This window comes from Vigna umbellata, chromosome 1 (assembly GCF_029865625.1).
Source record: "Vigna umbellata cultivar VRB3 chromosome 1, Vumbellata_1.0, whole genome shotgun sequence".
NCBI lineage: Eukaryota > Viridiplantae > Streptophyta > Magnoliopsida > Fabales > Fabaceae > Vigna > Vigna umbellata.
The window spans coordinates 8,840,012-8,860,179 of NC_142165.1; the positions used below are offsets into that span (position 1 = coordinate 8,840,012).

The window sequence follows — 20,168 nt, forward strand, 5'->3', positions numbered from 1 at the left end:
AATACTAGAAGGAGATAAAAAGAGGGACATATGTTGAGTTTAACAGAACAAGATTTTCACTACTGTAGATAATTCATGTCACTGACGTCATGGTCGTAGAAGTTCTTGGCAATTGAATTATCTTTGATACAATTAAAGATATTCAATTCATATTGATTTACATGGTTTATTATCATTGAAAATTTGTGTGACAAGCTAGCTTACTTACATGCATGTGAGTCCGAGTAAACCCACTGGTCTTCATAATTATCCAAGTCCCTTTCCCGAATAAAATCAATAGTAACATTGAATGACATCCCATCTTGGTTAGCTACAATACCTTGCTTTTGCATTATATATATATGTGTGGTTCATGATATTCAAAGATGGAATCAGACCCGAGGTATGACTACGACCCATTTGTAAGTGGTAGAACATTAAAGTACTAATGTTGTCGTTTAAGAATTCCAAGGTGAGACATCTCATGAGGATAGAAATTAGAATCCCAAGCCATCCTACATAATATTCTAATATCCAACTATAATCCAACAAATAAAACCAAAACGAAGGAGCATGAGGAGAATGTCTAGGCATTTAGCATCACTAGGTAAATATTAATCTGATAAATTACATATTGTCTTAACGGTCCATGATACACCCCTAAATGTTTCCTTTATGCCAAACCTAATTCTACCAAGAAACGACAATGAATTTCTTAAAAATCTTCGTGCCTTCCACCACCATTTTACAGAAAGCTCAAGCGCAGTTCCAATGGTGGGTGCTCTATTTCTTCATCCATCGTGCATGAAAACATTGTACTACTATCCCTACATTCATTTCCGTGTAACCTCAGGTTCTCCGGTTCAGATTCACCGAAGGAGTTTATGGGAAAGAGTTGAAGCGTCTCAATCACTCTATCTGGCTCTGAAACTCGATACATATCAGCAAGACCTACAACAATAAGGAAAACTCTCAAAAACACTTAAAATGAAGTTACGCATTACAAATGAAAAAGTTATCGAAATATATGTAATAATATATACTTACTTTGTGAGGAAGTGTTGAAGGAGTTTTGTCTACGAATGACGACATCCTTGTCGTCAAAGGAGACCTTGCGGCGCTTCTGTCTTTCTCTGGCCTTATGATTCTGAAACCAATAGAAGACATTCTTGCTCTCTATCTTACCATAAAAGCTGAGCTGAGTGGAGATCTTTTGAATCTGGTCAGTGCTTGGGGTTCGGAGCCCTGACCTGAAGAGTTCAGTTAGAAGTTTAACCTGTTCGGTTGTGGGATTCCAACGCCCACACTTGGTGCCAGTGGCAGAAGAAGCAGTGCTTCCACTTTTCCCACGGACACTTCCTGATCTCATGCAAAAGCCTGACATGCCCTCGTCCATGTTTTCCTTCCAGATATGATTCTCTCTCTCTCTGCTTCTCAACTCAACTTTATCAGTTCTGAGATTATCTGAACCATAAAGATCCCAATCCGTGTGCATATATATATATAATACCCTAACTCATTAATCTAATGTCAAAATCTTTGTCCTTTTATTTTTTGTTGCATTGCTTTGTGGGGATCACAGATCTTACAATCAACATTCTGTCTTCTTTGAATTTAGAGAACATGAGGGACCATTACACGGACATTTTTTATGTTCCTTTGTGTTTCTTTTCATGAAAACACTGCATGATTGTTATTATTTTGAACAATGAACAGTTATACACCTATAAAATAGGGCATAACTGTTATATTTTCCCATGATTTTTATATTTGCTGTGTCTCCATTGAAAAATAACATCAAAATGCGTATAAAAAATATACCAGATTATGTGTATTTGATCTGTTTCATTTAGAGTGGTGCAATAAAAAAATAGAAAGTCATGCGCAAAAGCAGCCGTTGTTCAACGTTTCGGCCTTGGGACAGCGAACTTCAAGTTTCACTAATTGAAGTTTAACCATATTTTATATGATTCTTCTTCGTTTATATTTATTTTTATTTCCTCGAGTTCTTCTTAGACACAACACAGTGTGTTTTTCAGTAAAGTGTGCACTTACTCCTAAAAGTTATACTGTTATATATATATATATATATATATATATTTGTGTAGTTTTCATTGTCTCTTATCTCTGATGCTTAGTGCTTCGACAGCATTAATTGTCAAATTAATCCAATTTCATCAAGACATGTGACTTAAGCCAAACTTTGCTTTTAAAAAGAAACGGTTGCCCGCTAAAGTTCATGGAGAATAGTTAAAAGTTAACGTTGTATTATACTATTTATCTTATAATGAGTTTGGCATCTATCAACTCCAAAAGCTGGTATAGAATATAGCATAATTCACTTGTACACAATATTTTGACTATGTTACTAATAAGTGTGAAATCTTCAACAAACACTCAACATTTTAATTATATAAAATTAGTGTAAAATCTTTATTGCTAATTAATCCCCGTGCCTAAATTGAACTTAAGTTAAGCACTTGTAGGTGATTCGTTTAACTGGACAGATCAAAAACAAATATTAATGCTAAGAAAAGTCTTTAGTTCATATTTGAGTGTAATTTAATTTAAAAGTTACTTTCTAGTGTCAAAAAGTTTCCTAGCATGCTTGTATTGATCGTATAAATAGTTAATGTTACATTTGCTGCAAAGTGAGAATTCAATCTAACAAATAAAATACAGAACTGTAATTAGACTAAAAATGAAAAGATTCTTTATTAAAAAAGCTTTAAGAACGAAATTTTATTACAAACTTAACCAATGTTTTTTTTTCCAGTTAAAAATCATATTTTTTGTATTTTATTTTCTGAAGTTTTCCTTTAGCTTTAATAAAATTAAATATAATATGCGAATTTCTATATGTTTAACTATTGTAATATAAAGAGATAAGCCTTTCCAACACTTCCTTTCATTTTATGACGTATGATTTTACCATTACTTAATACTTGAATTATATCTTTTAATAGGTATAAAATTATTAAGTATTTTAAAACTACGTGATAAAATTTATTTCTTTTCGAAAGATCTACTTTTGACTACTTTTAAAAGTTTTATTTAGCATATTTCTTTTTTTTTCTTCTAAAATGATCAAAGTATTCTCTCTTTAATTATTTATTTTATAAATTTTAGTATTTACTTTAAAATTATTATTAAATATATGATTGTATTTAAAGTTAAATATTATTAGTGTTTTTAAAAAAATTTGGTTCAAATTATCTCCAAGTACTTTTTTAAATGAATATAATGTGTTAGATTATGGAAATTAAAATAAAAATGTTTCATTCGAACTTGTTTAAAATAATTTTAAAATAAATTAAACCAAACAGTACCTATACTGAGTTGACTTGAGTTCATAGGAATCTTCTTTCTAAGACGTGGGGGAATAATTCTAGACACGACAACAATTCATCAAATAGAATGATTTGAAGGGGCACCTTGCGACCAGCACACTGGAACTGCTTTATTTTCTATGTTACGTCATTTTCTCCATGTCTTCTGTCTTTTCTTTTTATAACTTCGAATAACATTTTTCATTCTTACCATGTTATAAAAGCAACAAGAAAAAATATATTTAAAATTTAATTCTTTGAATTTTATTTAATGTGACTATGTATAACCTAGATAGACCTTGAAAGTGTTTTACTTTCTCTGCTCGCTTTTTTTTCTGTTTACTTTCTCTGATTTATGATGTAATGGGAATAGACAAATAAAAGAAGAAATAATGATAGTGTGGTTGAGGAACACGAGAGAGTTAGTCAAGAAAAGACAGAGACCACATTCTTATTTGCACTTTCAACAATTCCCGAGGATGTTGTTGTACTATTCACGAGTGTCATTTGTCCCTTGAAACTTAGCACTAGGGCACTAACTCCTACGTGTTTTGGACCCAAGCTGTTGTTCATTCTACATCTCATGTTAGCCACCAAACCAGCTATCAAGTAATTTCCGCAACTGATTAAACCTAACACCAAACAACAAGGTGCTGCCAAGTTGCAAATGCTCAAAATTCTCATTACTACAACAATAATCAATTAATAATCACTGTGTTTTCAGAGTTCGAGTTTTTAGTTGTAAAAAGTCTTTGGGTTTTTTCTTCAGAATTCATTTTCACAAAAGATTTTTCATATCTCTCCATAAGTTATCTCCAATTGTTGAAGAAGAATTACACACTTGATAAAACAGGTTCCATGTGGAAGACTGAATTCAAATGAGAGAAGTCATGAATATATATATTAGTGTTTCCATTATTCATAAGTGCACGAGGTTCGAAATAACGTAATAGAAAAATAATTTCTCTAAATAAATAAAATACCCTACGAACAAATATATATTATGAATATTTAATAAAAAACTTTATTATTCAACAAATTTTCTAGAAAAAAATTTAAATTTTTATATAATTTATTTTTGACAAAAACTGTAAACTTTTTCGTGTAATTTTTATGTATTGAATTATTGTGTTTCCTTTCAAATCAGCTTTTTATTTTTCTAATAATTTATTTCTGTTACTCTTTTTCATCTGAAATTTTTGTAAATATCTATTAAAGAACCATCAATCACAAACTTTCATATCAAATAAAAACACATGTATATATCTATAACCCATTCAAATATCTTTTAAAAGTAAAATTATATACAACCCATCAATATGTTGTATGATTACCCAAATAATCTCTAAATAATTAGGATGGAAACACCAATCATGTGGGTCTCTTCCATCATTCTTAGGGGTAAACAGTCGATAAATATGAAAAAAAAATGACCTTTTATCTGTAACCATGTAATAATTCCCGAATAGAAGAGTTTTAGGTATGAATAATTCTAAAGGTGGTTTGCTTTTAGGTGGGTTGATGGATTTGTGGACGTATATAAGGAAGAAAGAGAATAAAAAAAGAAATGAAAAAGGGTTAGGAATGGAAGGGGGAGAAGATGCAATGGTGCAACAGGCGTGAAAGAAAGAAAGGTAGGCCGCCACACCCTTCTCCGTATGATCCGTGTCTTTTACTTTCTTGTCGCTGCTTTTACGAAAACAATTACCTACCATGCGCAACCCATCTATCTGCATTGCTCCACTCTTTCTTCTTTATACACAATAAAATTATGCGTTCGATCCATGCTCATACGATACAATCCTTAGAATGTGGATATGCTTTTACACACACCACAATAACGTAGGTCACTCAATCAGAGATTGATCAGATTTATAAAATCAGGTTTATATAAAATGAGGTTTGCATTTATTACACTTGGGAGATTTTCAATACATATACATTTTAAAGATAAAAATAAACTAATAAAAAATTTCATAACTACCACAAAACATATAGAAATTCAACGAACAATAAATTTTCTTATAACAAGTGATATAATAAATTCAACTCTTAAAAATTTTTAAAGATAAAATCAATTTATAATATATAAGTGGACGTAAACTTTATTTTATAAATCAATTTTATAAAATTGAATTAAATTTATTTTATAAATTGATTTTATAGAAATAATTAGATTTAAAGTTTGTTGTATTTCGCAGAAGTTGGTTCCACCACTCATACACACTATGATTGTTGCATGCTCCGGCCAGTGGGAATGTTACAAGCTTTCTCAAACCTAAATCATATATTAATGATGTATTGTTGAAATATGTGTAAACAAGTGTGTTTAAAGTGATCAAGTATAGTGAAGAGATGCATGGATGGAACATTATGTGAATACCATACTAAAAGCAAGGTTTTCTTTTTCCTTCTGTTTCATAATAAGAGATAATGCAGACACTCCCCAGGAATCAAGTTATAATTATTTGCATAATTAATTTACAATGACCAATAATGATGCATGTGAATTTTGGGAAAATGCTCTGACTTCGTGGACAATTCCTATTGTGTACTCAGTTTATTAATCCTACAAATCCCGGAACAATGTAAAAACTTGCCCCCATTTAAACCTTTATTTTTAACAATAGTCATTGTCAACTAAAGGGTATCATGGCTTATAGGTTTATAATTATAGGCTTCTAGCTCTTTGATTACGTTGATAATAAGTTATTTCTAGAATAACATAAGTGTTTTTCATTTTTTAATTTAAAGATTAAAGTTGAATCATATATTACATTGTCTATGTTTCAAAGAGAGTTGAAAGTGTTATCTAAATGTTTTATTTTGCCTAAAACAAGAAATAAAACTACAGCAAAACCCATGAAGTACCAGAGTCAGCTACATCAAGCAAAGAATAAACCTACATATAGGAAAAACAGAGAAACAATAAATTCTCAGCAAGACCTGTTGAATTTATTGAGAGAGGAAGTTCCCAAAAAGCACTTTTTAGGGTGTGTTCGTTTGAAGCGATTTAACTGTTCACACAGTTTTGCAAGCAAGGAATTTGCGTTCGGTTGAAGTGAAATGCGCGGACGGATTTGCGGTGAAATGCGGGATGGTTGCACTGTTCAGTCACCCGCGGTTGTGATGAGATTTAAGTGGATTGTCACGTAAAAGTCGTATGTGCCCTCCAATTTAAGCAACAACGAGGGTGGCGTAACCGGTTACAGCAGAGTGTAACCGGTTATAGAAGAATGAAGTTTTGGCTGGCACACGCGTAACCGGTTACAGGCTATATATTTTTCAGTTTTTTGTATAATTATTTTAATATTATAATATTTTCTAATTTATTAAAAATAAGTTGATATTTAATTTTTATAATTTTTAAACATTAATTTTATAAATTATTCATAATTTTTTTTTCTTTATAAACATTTTTACAATTAAATATAAAATTTATAAATAACATTTTATATTACTTTTATAACTAGGGGCATTTTGGTAATCTTTAATTTCTACCAATTAAACTAATTTTTAAAATCTATCACATCAATCAAATCCTACACTAATTCTCACAAACTTTACTTCCAAATCCACTCTCAATTACCCAAAAATCCACTCAAAAAAAAACTAAAAAATTACCCTCAAATCCACTCAAATCCATTCAAATCATCTCCCCCAAATCTACCAAAAAGAACAAAGCCTTAAAGTTGCTTAAACACTAAAAGCACTTTTAAAGTCGCATGAATGTGATATCACATATCACATCTAATTCTTCTATCATGTCTAATTCTTGATAACTTTATTTTTTATTGGTAAAGAATTTTAATTAAACAGAGAATTTTGGATGCTTTGATCCATATACAAAAAATATATGCTTAGTATATTAAAATCATATATATGCATCAATACTAATTGTTACTATGAGCTTACAGGCTACCCATCGGTCTTAGGCTACCCATCGGTCTCGACCAAATTCTTAGTCGGACAGTCTCGACAACTGTTAGAACAGATTTAATTCATAAATAAATGTGGTAACGGCTACCGTTAGGCAGTTAAGGTTTGCATTAATGACCATTAAGAGGTAAATTAATTGGTCAGATTCCTTTAAACTCTATAAATAAGGGTTTAGGTTTGAGGTAAAGACAGGTTCAACTCATACTTTATTGCGTCATACTTACGTCCGATTAAGACTTACATACTTAATTGTAATAAACAGTTTATAAAACTGCTTCTAATTTGAGCGTCAGAGTGTCTTTTGCAGGTACCTCCCCCCTTTTGCACGAGGGTGACCGAGCGGTCAAGACTAAAGTTCATCGAGCGGTCAATACGGAAGAGGACCGATCGGTACTGGAAGCATACAAGTGGAGCACAAAAGTCAAAGGTTAGTGTCTCGGTCTCACAAAATCCCTACCGAAACATTTGGCGCCCACCGTGGGGCCGAGGTTTGAAGACACCCAATGGTGACCACGAGAAATATGGAAGAGCAGAGCACCACAGATTTAATCAAAGAGTTACAAGCCCAGATTGAGGCACAGGCGCAAACCATACAAGCGCAGGCGCATGCACAATAAGAGATGTAGCGGAGGCATGCAGAGGAGATTGCGGCTCTAAGGGCCGAATGGGTCCCTCCCGAGCGGTCCGCCTCAAATCGGGACAATGACAACGAAGCAAGCCATAGTCACACTAACTCGAACGATCGAGGTAGAAGGGAACCAACACCCCTGCATACCGTTCGGCCTACCAGTTTACTTCCCTTTACAACGACCATCATGCAAACTCCAATGCCAGAAAAAACTACGCCCGCATTGGATAAGTATGATGGTTCAACCGATCCGGACAATCACCTAAGGACGTTCGGTAATGCAATGGCATTCTATACAAACAACGACCCGATCATGTGCAGAGCCTTCTCATTATCACTCAAGGAAGAGGCATTGGAATGGTATAACACTCTTCCTCCCAACACAGTGGATTGCTTCGCCACTGTGGAAACCCTCTTTAGAAGGCAATATGCCTCCAATCGGAAACAGGAGATAACACCGGCGGAATTGGTAAATACTAAGCAGGAGAACGGGAAACTTTGAAGGCCTTTATAAAATGGTATACTGAAATCGCACGACGAGTTAAAGAGGTCAATCACTCTTTTATCATCAACAATTTGCCTTCATGTCTGAGACCAAGCTATTTTGCGAAAAAATTGCATGCGCGACCACCAAAAACTATGGAAGAGCTCCAAGAGAGAGCAGCTGAGTTCATCCGTATGGAGGAAATGCGAATCTCGCAGAGAAAGCGGCAACAAGAAGCTATTGTAGGCGGAGGCAGAAGGGACGACAAGCGACCATTCGACAATGATGATAAAAGTGGGGAGCTTCCCCGAACATTTAAGTTTAACCATTATACAGTCCTCAGTGCACCTAGGGCAAAGGTTCTCGAAGATGCCCTCAACGCAGAGCTTCTCGCACCACGAAGGAAACCATCCTCAAAAAACGCCAACTGGAGGAAGAGCTGTCGTTTCCATCAGAACCATGGACATACTACAGAAGAATGTTTTACGCTGAAAAATGAAATAGAAAGTCTTATTCGGGCGGGACATCTCTGTATGTATATAAAGGAAGCAAGAAGCAGCCTCCCCAGGGAAGGATATTTGCGAAGAAGCCTCGAACGGGCATATAGGAAGGACGAGCGGGGGCGGGGCTATAGTCGAAGTCCCAATCGTCTTCGGGAACTTAATTAATATCATGTTTTAAATTCAGTTTCATTTTATTTAGACTCTTGTTCTTGTCTTATGCTTTCATTATGGAATAAATTAAGCCCAGCAATTCATGCTCAGTCACTGGTTGCTAACTTTATTAAAGTTCATATTCAACGAAGAAGTCTCTCAAAAAGAGTATGAAGTTAAAGACCGAGCGGTAAATCCCGCTCGGCCGAGAGGTAAACTCCTATCGTTGAAGATAAAGACCGAGCGGTAAACCCCCCTCGGCTGAGAGGTAAACTCGTCTCGTTGAAGTTAAAGACCGAGCGGTAAATCCCGCACGGTCGAGAGGTAAACTCCTCTCGTCGAATTTGAAGATCGAACGGTAAATACCGCTCGGCAGAGAGGTAAACTCCTCTCGTTGAAGTTAAAGACCGAGCGGTAAATCCCGCTCGGCAGAGAGGTAAACTCCTCTCGTCGAAGTTGAAGACCAAGCAGTAAATCTCACTCGGTCGAGAGGTAAACTCCTCTCGTCAAAGTTGAAGACCGAGTGGTATCGCTGTTAAGACTTTGGCAAGTGTACCAAATCGTTTCAAGTAATAAACCGGTAAGACCGGATATCGTTTCCCAAGAGACTCGTGTCACCAAACAATCGTATAATTTTTAACTAGTTTAGACTAAAGAATGATTCCATAATTTGGGTTTTTATGCAATTAAAGTAAAGATGAAACATAAATAGTAAAAGTGATCTTTGATGACTCAAACACTTGGAAACGGATAAGATTAGAAGTGAAATGAATTGATATTGTTGGGGTATGATTTCACCTACTTCACTCTTATGCATGCAAATTCACACCTTCTTCATTTACTTACTAATGTCAATCTTCTAATTTACTCAAACCCAATCCCTTGGTAGAGAGAGCCTAGACTTCCTTATTGAGCTCCAATTCCTTGGAAAACCTAACAAGTTAATCTGCTTTAAGACTTGAGACCTAAGACAACCAAAAGTTAAAGTTCTATCCCTAGATACAATTCCCTTTGGGTAATTTGTTCCAGTTCTAGGTTCGCACAATATTTCCCAACATCAAGCAAACCCTAAAATCATGTCATGGATAGCAATGTCATAACAAGCTTTAAGAGAAGGAACAAAATACTAGTAATCATGAAAGAAGCATTAAATACATTCAAATCAGTAGTAATATATAAGAGTTTGGTGGTTGCATCAATACCCCAACAACAATGAAACTAGCTCTCGATGAATGGAGAGCTTGAGCTTACAATAAGGATGGGAATAGAAGAACAAAGAAGACCCAAGGAAGAAGATGGATTGTTCCCACAGCTCCTAGCTTGCCTCCAAGAGCTCCAAATGAGAGAAAATGTGTCTGAGTGTCGAAAAGATCCAAAGCCCTTCGAGTTTCAGCCCTAAATAGACCAAAATTACCACATCAGCATTGTCACCGCTCAGCTGCACCCCAGCAGCAGCATTCCAGAGAGCTGGCGCTCAACTGCACCCCAGCGACAGCATTCCAGAGAGCTGACGCTCAGCTGCACAAAAACTGTGCCGCTCAGCTACAGCAGTCCAGATGAATGGGGCTCAACTGCACGCCAGCTGCACCCCAGCCACATCACTTAAGTTCAATGTCTTTTTTGTTTTCACACTTCTTCTTGCTTATGTGGTTCTTTGATTCTTTGGATTGGCGCATAAGCTTCATGTGAGTGATCTCCAAGTAAAAAGTGGGGATTAGTGATGAAATTAAATCAATACAACTCTAATTGTAACTACTTAGAAACACAGTAAAATGAGGCATAAAGAAGGTGGAAAGCTAAGAAAGAGTTGATTTTGTTTACTTGTTCATGAAATAAATATAGGTAAAATTCAACATTATCAATCGCTCAGCGGAGAGGTAAACTTTTCTCTTTGATGTTGAAGACCGAGCGGTAAATCCCGCTCGGCCGAGAGGTAAACTACTCTCGTCGAAGTTGAAGACCGAGCGGTAAATCCCGCTCGACGGAGAGGTAAACTCCTCTCGTTGAAGTTAAACACCAAGCGGTAAATCCCGCTCGGCCGAGAGGTAAACTTCTCTTGTCGAAGTTGAAGACTAAGCAGTAAATCCCGCTACACGAAGAGGTAAACTCCTCTCATTGAAGTTAAAGATCGAGCTGCAAATCTCGCTCGGCCGAGAGGTAAACCCCTCGAGTTAACCAGGAAGCCCTGGTAACAAGGACTAAATCTCAAGTATGCAACCAGTCAGCTGTGTAGTACGAATGACAAGATTCAATACCTGAAACCGTTCAGCCCAAATAAGATATAACGACTTGAAGCACATGGAGAGAAAGCTTCTCAATACAACAAGAAGAGCCTCCTTCAAACCCATAAGTCCTATAGTTAACCGTTCGACTAAAGTCGAACGGTTAACTCGGACTTGGGAGGCTTATGTTACTATGGGCTTACAGGCTACCGATCGGTCTCGACCAGCTTCTCAGCTGGACGGTCTCGACAACTGTTGAGCAGATTTAATGCACAAATAAATGTGGCAACGACTACCGTTAGGCAGTTAAGGTTTGCATTAATGACCATTAAGAGGTAAATTAATTGGTCAGATTTCTTTAAACTCTATAAATAAGGGTTTAGGTTTGAGGTAAAGACAGGTTCAACTCATACTTTACTGCGTCATACTTACGTCCGATTAGGTCTTACATACTTAAGTGTAATAAACAGTTTATAAAACCGCTCATAATTTAAGTGTCGTAGTGCTTTTTGCATATATCTCCCCCCTTTTGCACGAGGGTGACCGAGCGGTCAAGACTGAAGTTTACCGAACGGTTAATACAAAAGAGGACCGATCGGTCTAAACTAGAAGCATACAAGCAAAACACACAAGTCAAAGATTAGTGTCTCGGTCTCTCAAAATACCTACCAAAACACTAATACTCAAGAAACACTATATTTTACATTACATTCTCATTAATATAGTAAAGTTTATGCAGTAACTTAAAGAAACACAAGTAAAATTTTAACTATATTCCTCAGAAAGAAATAGCTTGCTACTATAATCATAGTCAGATTTGCAGATTCCATGTGTGACAGGCAGTATATATATGGCATATGTAAAGGTTATCACTCAAGACTAAAAAGTCCGAGGAAAGGTTAGAAATTTCAAAAAAGTTAAATTTCATTAACCTGTTATATATCAACAACCACCTTCTTTATATTTGTTATTGTATGTCTCTTTATGCTTCTCTCACCTTGTATATTGTCCTTTGGCTCATCCACTAGTAAGATATTCCTCCATCTAGTCTTATACCATTCAATTCGTATATTATATTACTTGAATTATATAAATATACAATAATATTAGTGAAACTTAAATAATTAACACTTATAAATTAAGTTTTAATTATTAATTATAATTTAATTATTTAATATATAAAGATAATAATTATTTTAATTATATATATATAATTTAAAATTAAAAAAGTTGGCACAATAAACATTATAATAGAATTTCTTTGATTTTATCTTCCACCATTGCCTTTATAAATAAATTATTTATTAAAATAATATAAAACATATGTCAATAATTTTAGATTAGCTAATTTAAAAAATAATGAAAATTAATAACAACGTATAATTGACTAAATTTAAAATATTAAAAATATTGAATTTAGTACATTAACTTATACTTTTTAATTTCTATTTAGTTAAACATACTATTTATAGTATGCTAACTAAAAAAAGGATTTGAAACATATTTATTTAATTTTAAAGCGATAACTACAAATAAATTAATATATATATATATATATATATATATATATATGTATGTATATATATATATATACATACATATATACATATATACATATATATATATATATATATATATGTATGTATTATGAAAGTAACACTTCAATTTTGTTTTACATGACTGAAAATTATAATTCTATGACATCTGTTAGATGTAATTGAACTTAACAATATTAGTTGTATTTAATGCAAAATTAAGTTACTGTAAAAAATTATTTATATAATTTTAATGATTAAATATAATTTTAATAGTTGTAATATTAAGTACTAACATTTATATATGATATATTTTTGTTTTTGCTTTCGAAAAAATTGTTAATAAATAAGGATGAAAATTAATGAATAAAGTGTGTGCGTGTAATTATTTTATGTATGCATTAATATACTGGTATACTTTTTAAACATACAATTCCCATGGAAAGAAGTAGAATAATGATAAAGGGTTTGAATTCTACTGGATATTTTACATTATCTCAAATTTTAATTTCTAAATATTAAATATGAATAAATATAATATTTTAAGATAATAACATTACTTTTTTAAATAAAATATGTTTTTAGTTTTTAAATTTTTTCGTAAAATTGAAATTTATCTATATTTCAATTTATAAATTTTAAAATTTAATAGGTAATCATTTTAATTCAGTTATATTAATTATTTTTAAAGTATTAAAAGTTGAGAATATTGTTTCACACATTTTTCATTCAATGTTACATTTGATATTGTGAATAAAATTTAATGTAATTAAGTTGAAATAATATTTTCATTCATTTTTAAAATTTAAAATTTAAAATATATTAAAATTTTAAACAAAAAAAAATTTCTTTCATGTCTTTCAACTCCCTCACAAAAACACTTCTATTAAGTTTTTTTCATATAGGAAATGAGTTATTGACAACTTAGTGGAAGAATATGTTCGATGCAACAGTTTGGGCCTTGTCTGTGGTGATAGGCCCACCTTTAGTAATTGAGGCACAGAGGTTTGGGCTAGTATTTATTGGGGTGCTGCTCCCTCCACCATCACCCTATACTTCCTTCACCTCCTCACATTATTTTAAATACAATTATATCCTTAAGTTAAAAAGATTTTTACTTTTATCCTATTTTAAATAATTTGAAACCTTAATTTTACTTTCCCAGTACCCACCCACGGAACTCTCTTCCCCTTTCCTCATTTCCGTTTCACTTCCCTAGTTCCCGCACTTTCATTCCTTTTTCTTCCCAGTTTTTTTTTTGTTTGAAAGCTTCCATTGTCGCCGTGGTGTGAAGGAGCGTCGCTGCCGTGGTGTGGAAGAACATCGAGGAGCGTCCAGAGCATCAACCAGCGTGAGGAAGTATACATCAACGGAGGGGTGACATCCTTCAACGGATGTCTCATAATAAAACAAACCCTAAAATAAAAAATGTAACCTTTAAACGGAGATGACATCTTCAACGGATGTCCATCCGTTTAAGGTAAAACGGATGTCGATATCCGTTTTTCCTTAAACGGATGTTGACATCCGTTGAAGGATGTCACCTCCGTTTAAAGGTTAAGTTTTTTATTTTAGGATTTTATTTCAAGGTTTAATCAAATACGAGGAAGCACGACACGCATTGCACCACTCCACGCATTGCACCACTCCACACACTGCAGCACGAGAGGGAGACTACTTGATAATTCTTTCCACCACCACTAACCTTTGCAACTTGTAGTATCTCACAACGACGAAAGAAAGAGATGAAGAAATATAATGTTAAAATGAAAGAAAAGTATTTTACTCATGTACAGGACTATAATAGGTTATTAGTGAAATAGGTTGTGAATGGATAAAATTAAAAAATAATAACCCTAAAAATAAAATTTTACTGAGGGAGGAAATAGTAAAGGGGAGATGGAGGGAGAAAGGTGTGGTGGTGGAGGGAGCAACACCCATTTATTGGGCTGATTTGCTGTCAATATTGTCTGTTGGGCTATTTTTCTCGCAAACCACTACTTTTTCACACCTCCTTTTTATTTCAGAGCAAACTTTTCAAAGTCTTTTTTATCCGAAAAATCTCACCTTAAAATAAATAGAAGGTGCACAAAAATTTACAAGATGTGCAGAGGAAAAAAAAACCCATATAGCTGGGGTTTCTTTTTCTGATCCTGTTGGGCTGAACAATTTGTTAACTAAAGTTTTTGTTTACTAGAAAACAAACACATTAGAAATAATTAATAATGAAAATACTTCTGGATTTTATTTTGTAGAATACACGAGCTTAAATCATAAGACACTCGTTATAAATAAATGAAAACCCCGTAACATTTTAATAGTTAATTCATGAACATGTACTGAGTATTTAAATCAAAGGAAACAAATTTATCCTAATAATTTTATAATTTTTCAACTTTAAAATAACATACCACATTGACACATACTGAAATGTTCTTTTTATTTTATTTAAATCTTAAATAGTACTATGAGAGTTATTTAATAACAATAATATATAATAAAACCACATAAAAAAATGTGCAGAAGATTAAAATTTTTATATTCAATAAGCATTTTTTGTTTTATAGAACAAGACAATCTTATTAAAAACAAAAACCTACAAGAGTTAAACGGGTTCGTCAACTTACGCATAAATATAATTTACGATTTGTCTCTTCATCACATGTGATCATCACTATCATGTTCTTAAAATAAAATCAGAGTAATATATATTCAAATAAACATTTTTGAAACCAAGTTGCGAATAAGTTTCAACACTATCAGCATAGTAGTTATACCTTATTCGTGCTTTAAACAAAGTTTTCAATTATAATAATTGATCAGCTCATTGGAATGTAAAAATCAACCACTTTCTATATATAATATATAAAAACAAGCTGTTAGTACTTCTTCCAAATTTTAGGTTATGCTAAAAAAATGTCAATCGAGCATCTTGGTTACTTTAGTGGTTAAATTCATTCTTACCTTAACCTTCTTGGAATACACATAAACAGAGCAATGAAAGCAGGTAGATTCCTCACGTTTTAGAAGCAAAAATGTTAAATTTGAACTATAAAGACAGAAAAAAGAAAAACTATTTAAATGGTAAAAAGAACTTAAAAGGCTAGTGAAGACATGTGCTATTAAATTAAAAGGAAATATCAGCTCCAGTTCGTTTGTATTTTATGAATTTAAATATAAGTTAAAATTCTCATGAGTAAAAATAAATTAATGAAAAAGTTGAATAATATAGGATAAAAAACCTCCAAAACATCAAGTCTTAAATAATTATAACAAAGATTATATAAGATGTATTATATAAAAAAAGTCGTAAGAAAAATAAAGTTAAATAAATTTCAAAGGATATTGTAATTCAATGATGTTATGGTGTAGTGTTAGAGATGATAAAAAAAATACGTCCACTGATATTTGTGGATGAAATATGTAACAAATACTAAATAGTTATTTTTAATAGATATTTGTAAAAAATAAGTATTTAATTAACCGCGTATTAATAAATTTTATTTGAATTTTTTATTTTAAGTTTAATTGATCAAATTAAAACTATTAGTTAGTGAAAAAATATTAATCATGATAAAAAAATTTAAAGTTTATATATATATATATATATATATATATATATATATAATATTTAAATATATGAATTTGAAGTTATTTTACAAAAGATTAATTTTTTAAAATTTATATTTTGACCTAACTTATTTAAATTTGCCTTTTTAGAAAAGATTATATTTATTTATATTATTATTTTATTGAATAATTTGATTTAAACTGTACTTAAATATTATTTTTATCTAAATTTATATTTAAAAAATTAAATACTTTTATTTAATTTAAAGAATTTATATATATATAAAAATATTCACGAATATGTATGTATAAAAAATGTCATAATTTTTATGGAAATCTGAAAAATAATAACTATTTTGGGAGCATATTTTTTAGACGGAACAGATACTCGGTAAACACACTTCTTCTGTTGTAATCTTTATGTTAAAATAAAAGGTAAACAGGTTATTCAAAATATTAATAAATATTGGTAAAAGAAAGTGTACATTTGAAGGAGGGAGAGTGATGCTTTAGGAAATAATAAAATGACATAAGTAAGGTGAATGACGAGAGATGGAAATAGACATCTTATCTTTCTTTCTTGTTTGCTAACATAAAGAAATATGCAATCCAGACATTTATCAATTCAATTCAATTTTTTAATTGCTTTTATTTTCATTGGATTTTATTAAATATAAATACAAAGATCTAATATGTAGTATATATGAGGTAAAACTTATACAAAAGAAAAAACAATGGAAGGAATTGGGTACGGTAAAATGTTAGATAAGAGTCCAAATTCTTATCCCAACCCTTTGATCACGAATCTGTAAAGACACTTAAAAAACCATAAATAAAAAAAAGTAATATACACGTGTCAAATTATTAACGCTTTTTTCTCAGTTCTCCTCACGCGTGCCACGTCATATTCCATGGAACTAACTAGAAGGAAATACCATCCCGTTGGTAAGATGAAGTTTATCCTAAGTTTATTTAATAAGGAAAAAAAATAATGTACATATTTATTTTTTTCTCTGCGCTATGATCAGAAATCATTATTAAATAGACAACACTGCCAAATGAGCATTATTGACGAGGAAAGTGGTCCCAGCGTAGGCAATAGACAGCATCACCCACCCACACCTACTTGCCAACCCCACTCTTTTCTTAACTTCACTCCATGCATTTCTTTTATCCGTTGCTACTCATTACTGCCACTGCCGTCGATAAAGAAACCCAACCTTCACATACATTTCAGGGAAGAGGACAAAAATTACACACTGGCCTCTACGCAAAATAAAATTAATATTATAAAAGATGCATAAATGACTCTGGTGTTATTTTTGATTTTGCATAATAATACACAATCACAGCCGTACATCACACATGAGCTGGGCCTCTTCCAACTTAAAAGCAGAGGATAACTCTGGCCCATTACGCGACACATGCACCACCTAATAATCATAAGTTTACATCTTTACATACAGAATACAACACTTTTTAAATTAAAAGAAAAAAAAAGGATAAAACAGATCATTTGATAAATGAAACCGAAAAACCCACAAACATTGCTTGATTTTTTTCCCCAACTTGATTGCTTAACCGTGAACCGTTGGATTCGATCACTTCGACTTGAAGGGAATGGCGCGGATTACGACCTGGTGGTAGAGGGCAGCGAGAGCCGCACCGATGAATGGTCCCACCCAGAAGATCCACTGCACAAAAAAGACAATCATTTAGCGTCAGAGATCGGACGGCCCAGATTGGTTTTCCCGAAAACCCTAGAATTGTCAGAATAGAAAAGAAAGAATGAAATTAAATAGCTCACGTGATCGTCCCAGCCAAGGTCTTTGTTGAAGATGATGGCAGCACCGAGACTACGAGCAGGGTTGATACCGGTTCCGGTGATGGGGATGGTGGCCAAGTGAACCAAGAACACGGCGAACCCAATTGGTAAAGGTGCCAGAATCTAGTTATGTATTCAACCAAACCACACGATTAGTTCCACCAAACTTGTGTACTTTTATTAATTAAGAGGAAGAAAGAGAGAGACGCTTACGGGGACGTGAGAGTCTCTGGCGCTACGTTTGGCATCGGTGGCTGAGAAAACGGTGTAAACAAGGATAAAGGTGCCAACGATTTCAGCACCGAGTCCGTCACCTTTTGTGTAACCTTTGGCAACAAAGTTGGCACCACCGTTCAACGCACCGTATCTGGTTTTTCCCTCGAAACCCTTCACCACTCCAGCGCCAGCGATGGCACCCAACACTTGCATCACTATGTAGAACAACGCTCTGGTCAACGACAATTTCCTTGCCAAGAACAGCCCAAAGGTAACCGCAGGGTTTATGTGACCCCCTGCACCGCAATCACAAACAAGCAACTTTGTTTATCTTAAACAGCTGAAAAAAAAATATATTTTTCCCCAGAGTTTTTGAGGAAAAAAAAAAGTGAACCTGAGATTCCGGCGGTGCAGTAAACGAGGGCGAAGATCATGCCACCGAAGGCCCAAGCGATTCCTTGAATACCAACGGATTGGCACTTGGAGGGAGACCTAAGGACACCCATGACGGTTAAGATGGTGATGTAGAGAAACAGAAAAGTTGCTACAAACTCTGCTATCCCTGCTCTGTAGAACGACCATGACGTAAGCTCTGAGGGCTCGAAAAGCGGCGCTGGCGGTGGCTCCTGGTAGTCCTTGCCGTCGTCTTGGCTCTGCGCCGCCGTACCAATCGGTTGTCTCTCTGGGAACTTGTTCGCTCCCAACGACACATCCTGCTCCTTCCCCTCCATGTTTTTTTTTTCTTTGTTCTCGCCTCGGATTCCTGTGAGTTGAGTGAGTGAGTGTGATCGGCTAAGGAGGAAGGTGCGGATTTATAATCCTAATGAGTTAGAGTTAATAGAACTGAGGGTGAGGATAGTGGGAGTGGGTCCCGCAAGCGTAATATGTTGAATTTTTTATTGTTTTGTTTGATAGAGACCAATGATTGATGGGGTTTGTCCTAGCTGGCGTGATTCCAACCACTCCTAGAAAGACCGACCATGTTCCGCGCAGCACTGGAACGTGGACGTGGATTACTTCGTTTGAAATAACGGAACTTGGAAAAAAGTTAACAGAGGAAGGGTAAAACGTTTCGTTTTGGCGGATACAATCGCAGGGACCGAATTCTACGTGGTCCTTCACTGCGCTTGCTCATGGGCGGTGCTGTTGTCGAGACTCGACAAATAATCACGTTGAACTCGCGCCTGCAAAAGACACGTGTCACCACCTCATGCATTGGCACGGTGCATTCGAGAATTTGAAACCGACACGCAAATACTCCCTCTACTGTTGGTTCGCTGTTACTTCTGTCAGGTGTCTACAGTTTCTTTCTCTTTTTGTTTGAGTTTTACTTTGTTAGGATTTGGCTCCATTGAACCACACGTAAACAACACATCAAATAACCATGCAAGCAATTATACTTTTCAGTTTTCATTATTTTTTAATGTATAATTTAGTGCTTCAGGTATTATCTTCTCTCTTAAATAAATAAATACCAGTACATAATTAAGACACCGAGTGGTATTTTAAGAAAGAAAGTTTACAGTTTGTTTTTACCTTTAAAATACAAAATAATAAGGTAAAAAAATTTAATATAATAAATTTAAGTTGAATATGAATTCAAGTTTTCTATATATGCATTCATTATTGTGGAATATTAATTCTAAACCAAGAAATAAGTACACACAACAATTAATGTAATAAATTGGAAGATGCCGTTGCTATTGGAAACAAATGTTTGGTCGTTCGTGTTCGCAAATCCATGTCATCATTTCGATAAATAAATAGTTGTTTATACAGTAGTAATTA

At 33.7% G+C, this 20,168-nt stretch overlaps 2 protein-coding genes across 2 annotated transcripts; both read right to left on the reverse strand.

Annotated features, from left to right (window-relative positions):
* Positions 1 to 493: 493 nt before the first annotated feature.
* On the reverse strand, positions 494 to 1,432 carry LOC124841919 (WUSCHEL-related homeobox 5-like). Its single transcript, XM_047318300.2, has 2 exons — positions 1,027 to 1,432; positions 494 to 930 (listed from the first exon to the last, which is right to left on the reverse strand). Exons 1-2 carry the CDS (start codon positions 1,373 to 1,375, stop codon positions 725 to 727), a joined length of 555 nt encoding a protein of 184 aa, XP_047174256.1. The 5' UTR covers positions 1,376 to 1,432; the 3' UTR covers positions 494 to 724.
* Positions 1,433 to 17,636: 16,204 nt separating this feature from the next.
* LOC124841913 (putative aquaporin PIP-type 7a) lies at positions 17,637 to 19,172 on the reverse strand. Its single transcript, XM_047318294.2, has 4 exons — positions 18,775 to 19,172; positions 18,378 to 18,676; positions 18,147 to 18,287; positions 17,637 to 18,033 (listed from the first exon to the last, which is right to left on the reverse strand). The coding sequence occupies exons 1-4, from the start codon at positions 19,109 to 19,111 to the stop codon at positions 17,941 to 17,943; spliced, it is 870 nt and encodes a 289-aa protein (XP_047174250.1). The 5' UTR covers positions 19,112 to 19,172; the 3' UTR covers positions 17,637 to 17,940.
* Between the last annotated feature and the right edge of the window lie 996 nt (positions 19,173 to 20,168).

What these genes read in the sequence shown, in the direction of transcription:
- LOC124841913 (XM_047318294.2), bottom strand. Translation starts at nt 19,111, where the DNA reads ATGGAGGGGAAGGAGCAGGATGTGTCGTTGGGAGCGAACAAGTTCCCA. An exon ending in CTGCACCGCCGGAATCTCAG is followed by an intron (nt 18,677 to 18,774) that starts GTTCACTTTTTT and finishes ATTGCGGTGCAG; the next exon opens with GGGGTCACATAAACCCTGCG. An exon ending in ACCTTGGCTGGGACGATCAC is followed by an intron (nt 18,034 to 18,146) that starts GTGAGCTATTTA and finishes TTTTTTGTGCAG; the next exon opens with TGGATCTTCTGGGTGGGACC.
- LOC124841919 (XM_047318300.2), bottom strand. Translation starts at nt 1,375, where the DNA reads ATGGACGAGGGCATGTCAGGCTTTTGCATGAGATCAGGAAGTGTCCGT. An exon ending in CTTCAACACTTCCTCACAAA is followed by an intron (nt 931 to 1,026) that starts GTAAGTATATAT and finishes TTATTGTTGTAG; the next exon opens with GTCTTGCTGATATGTATCGA.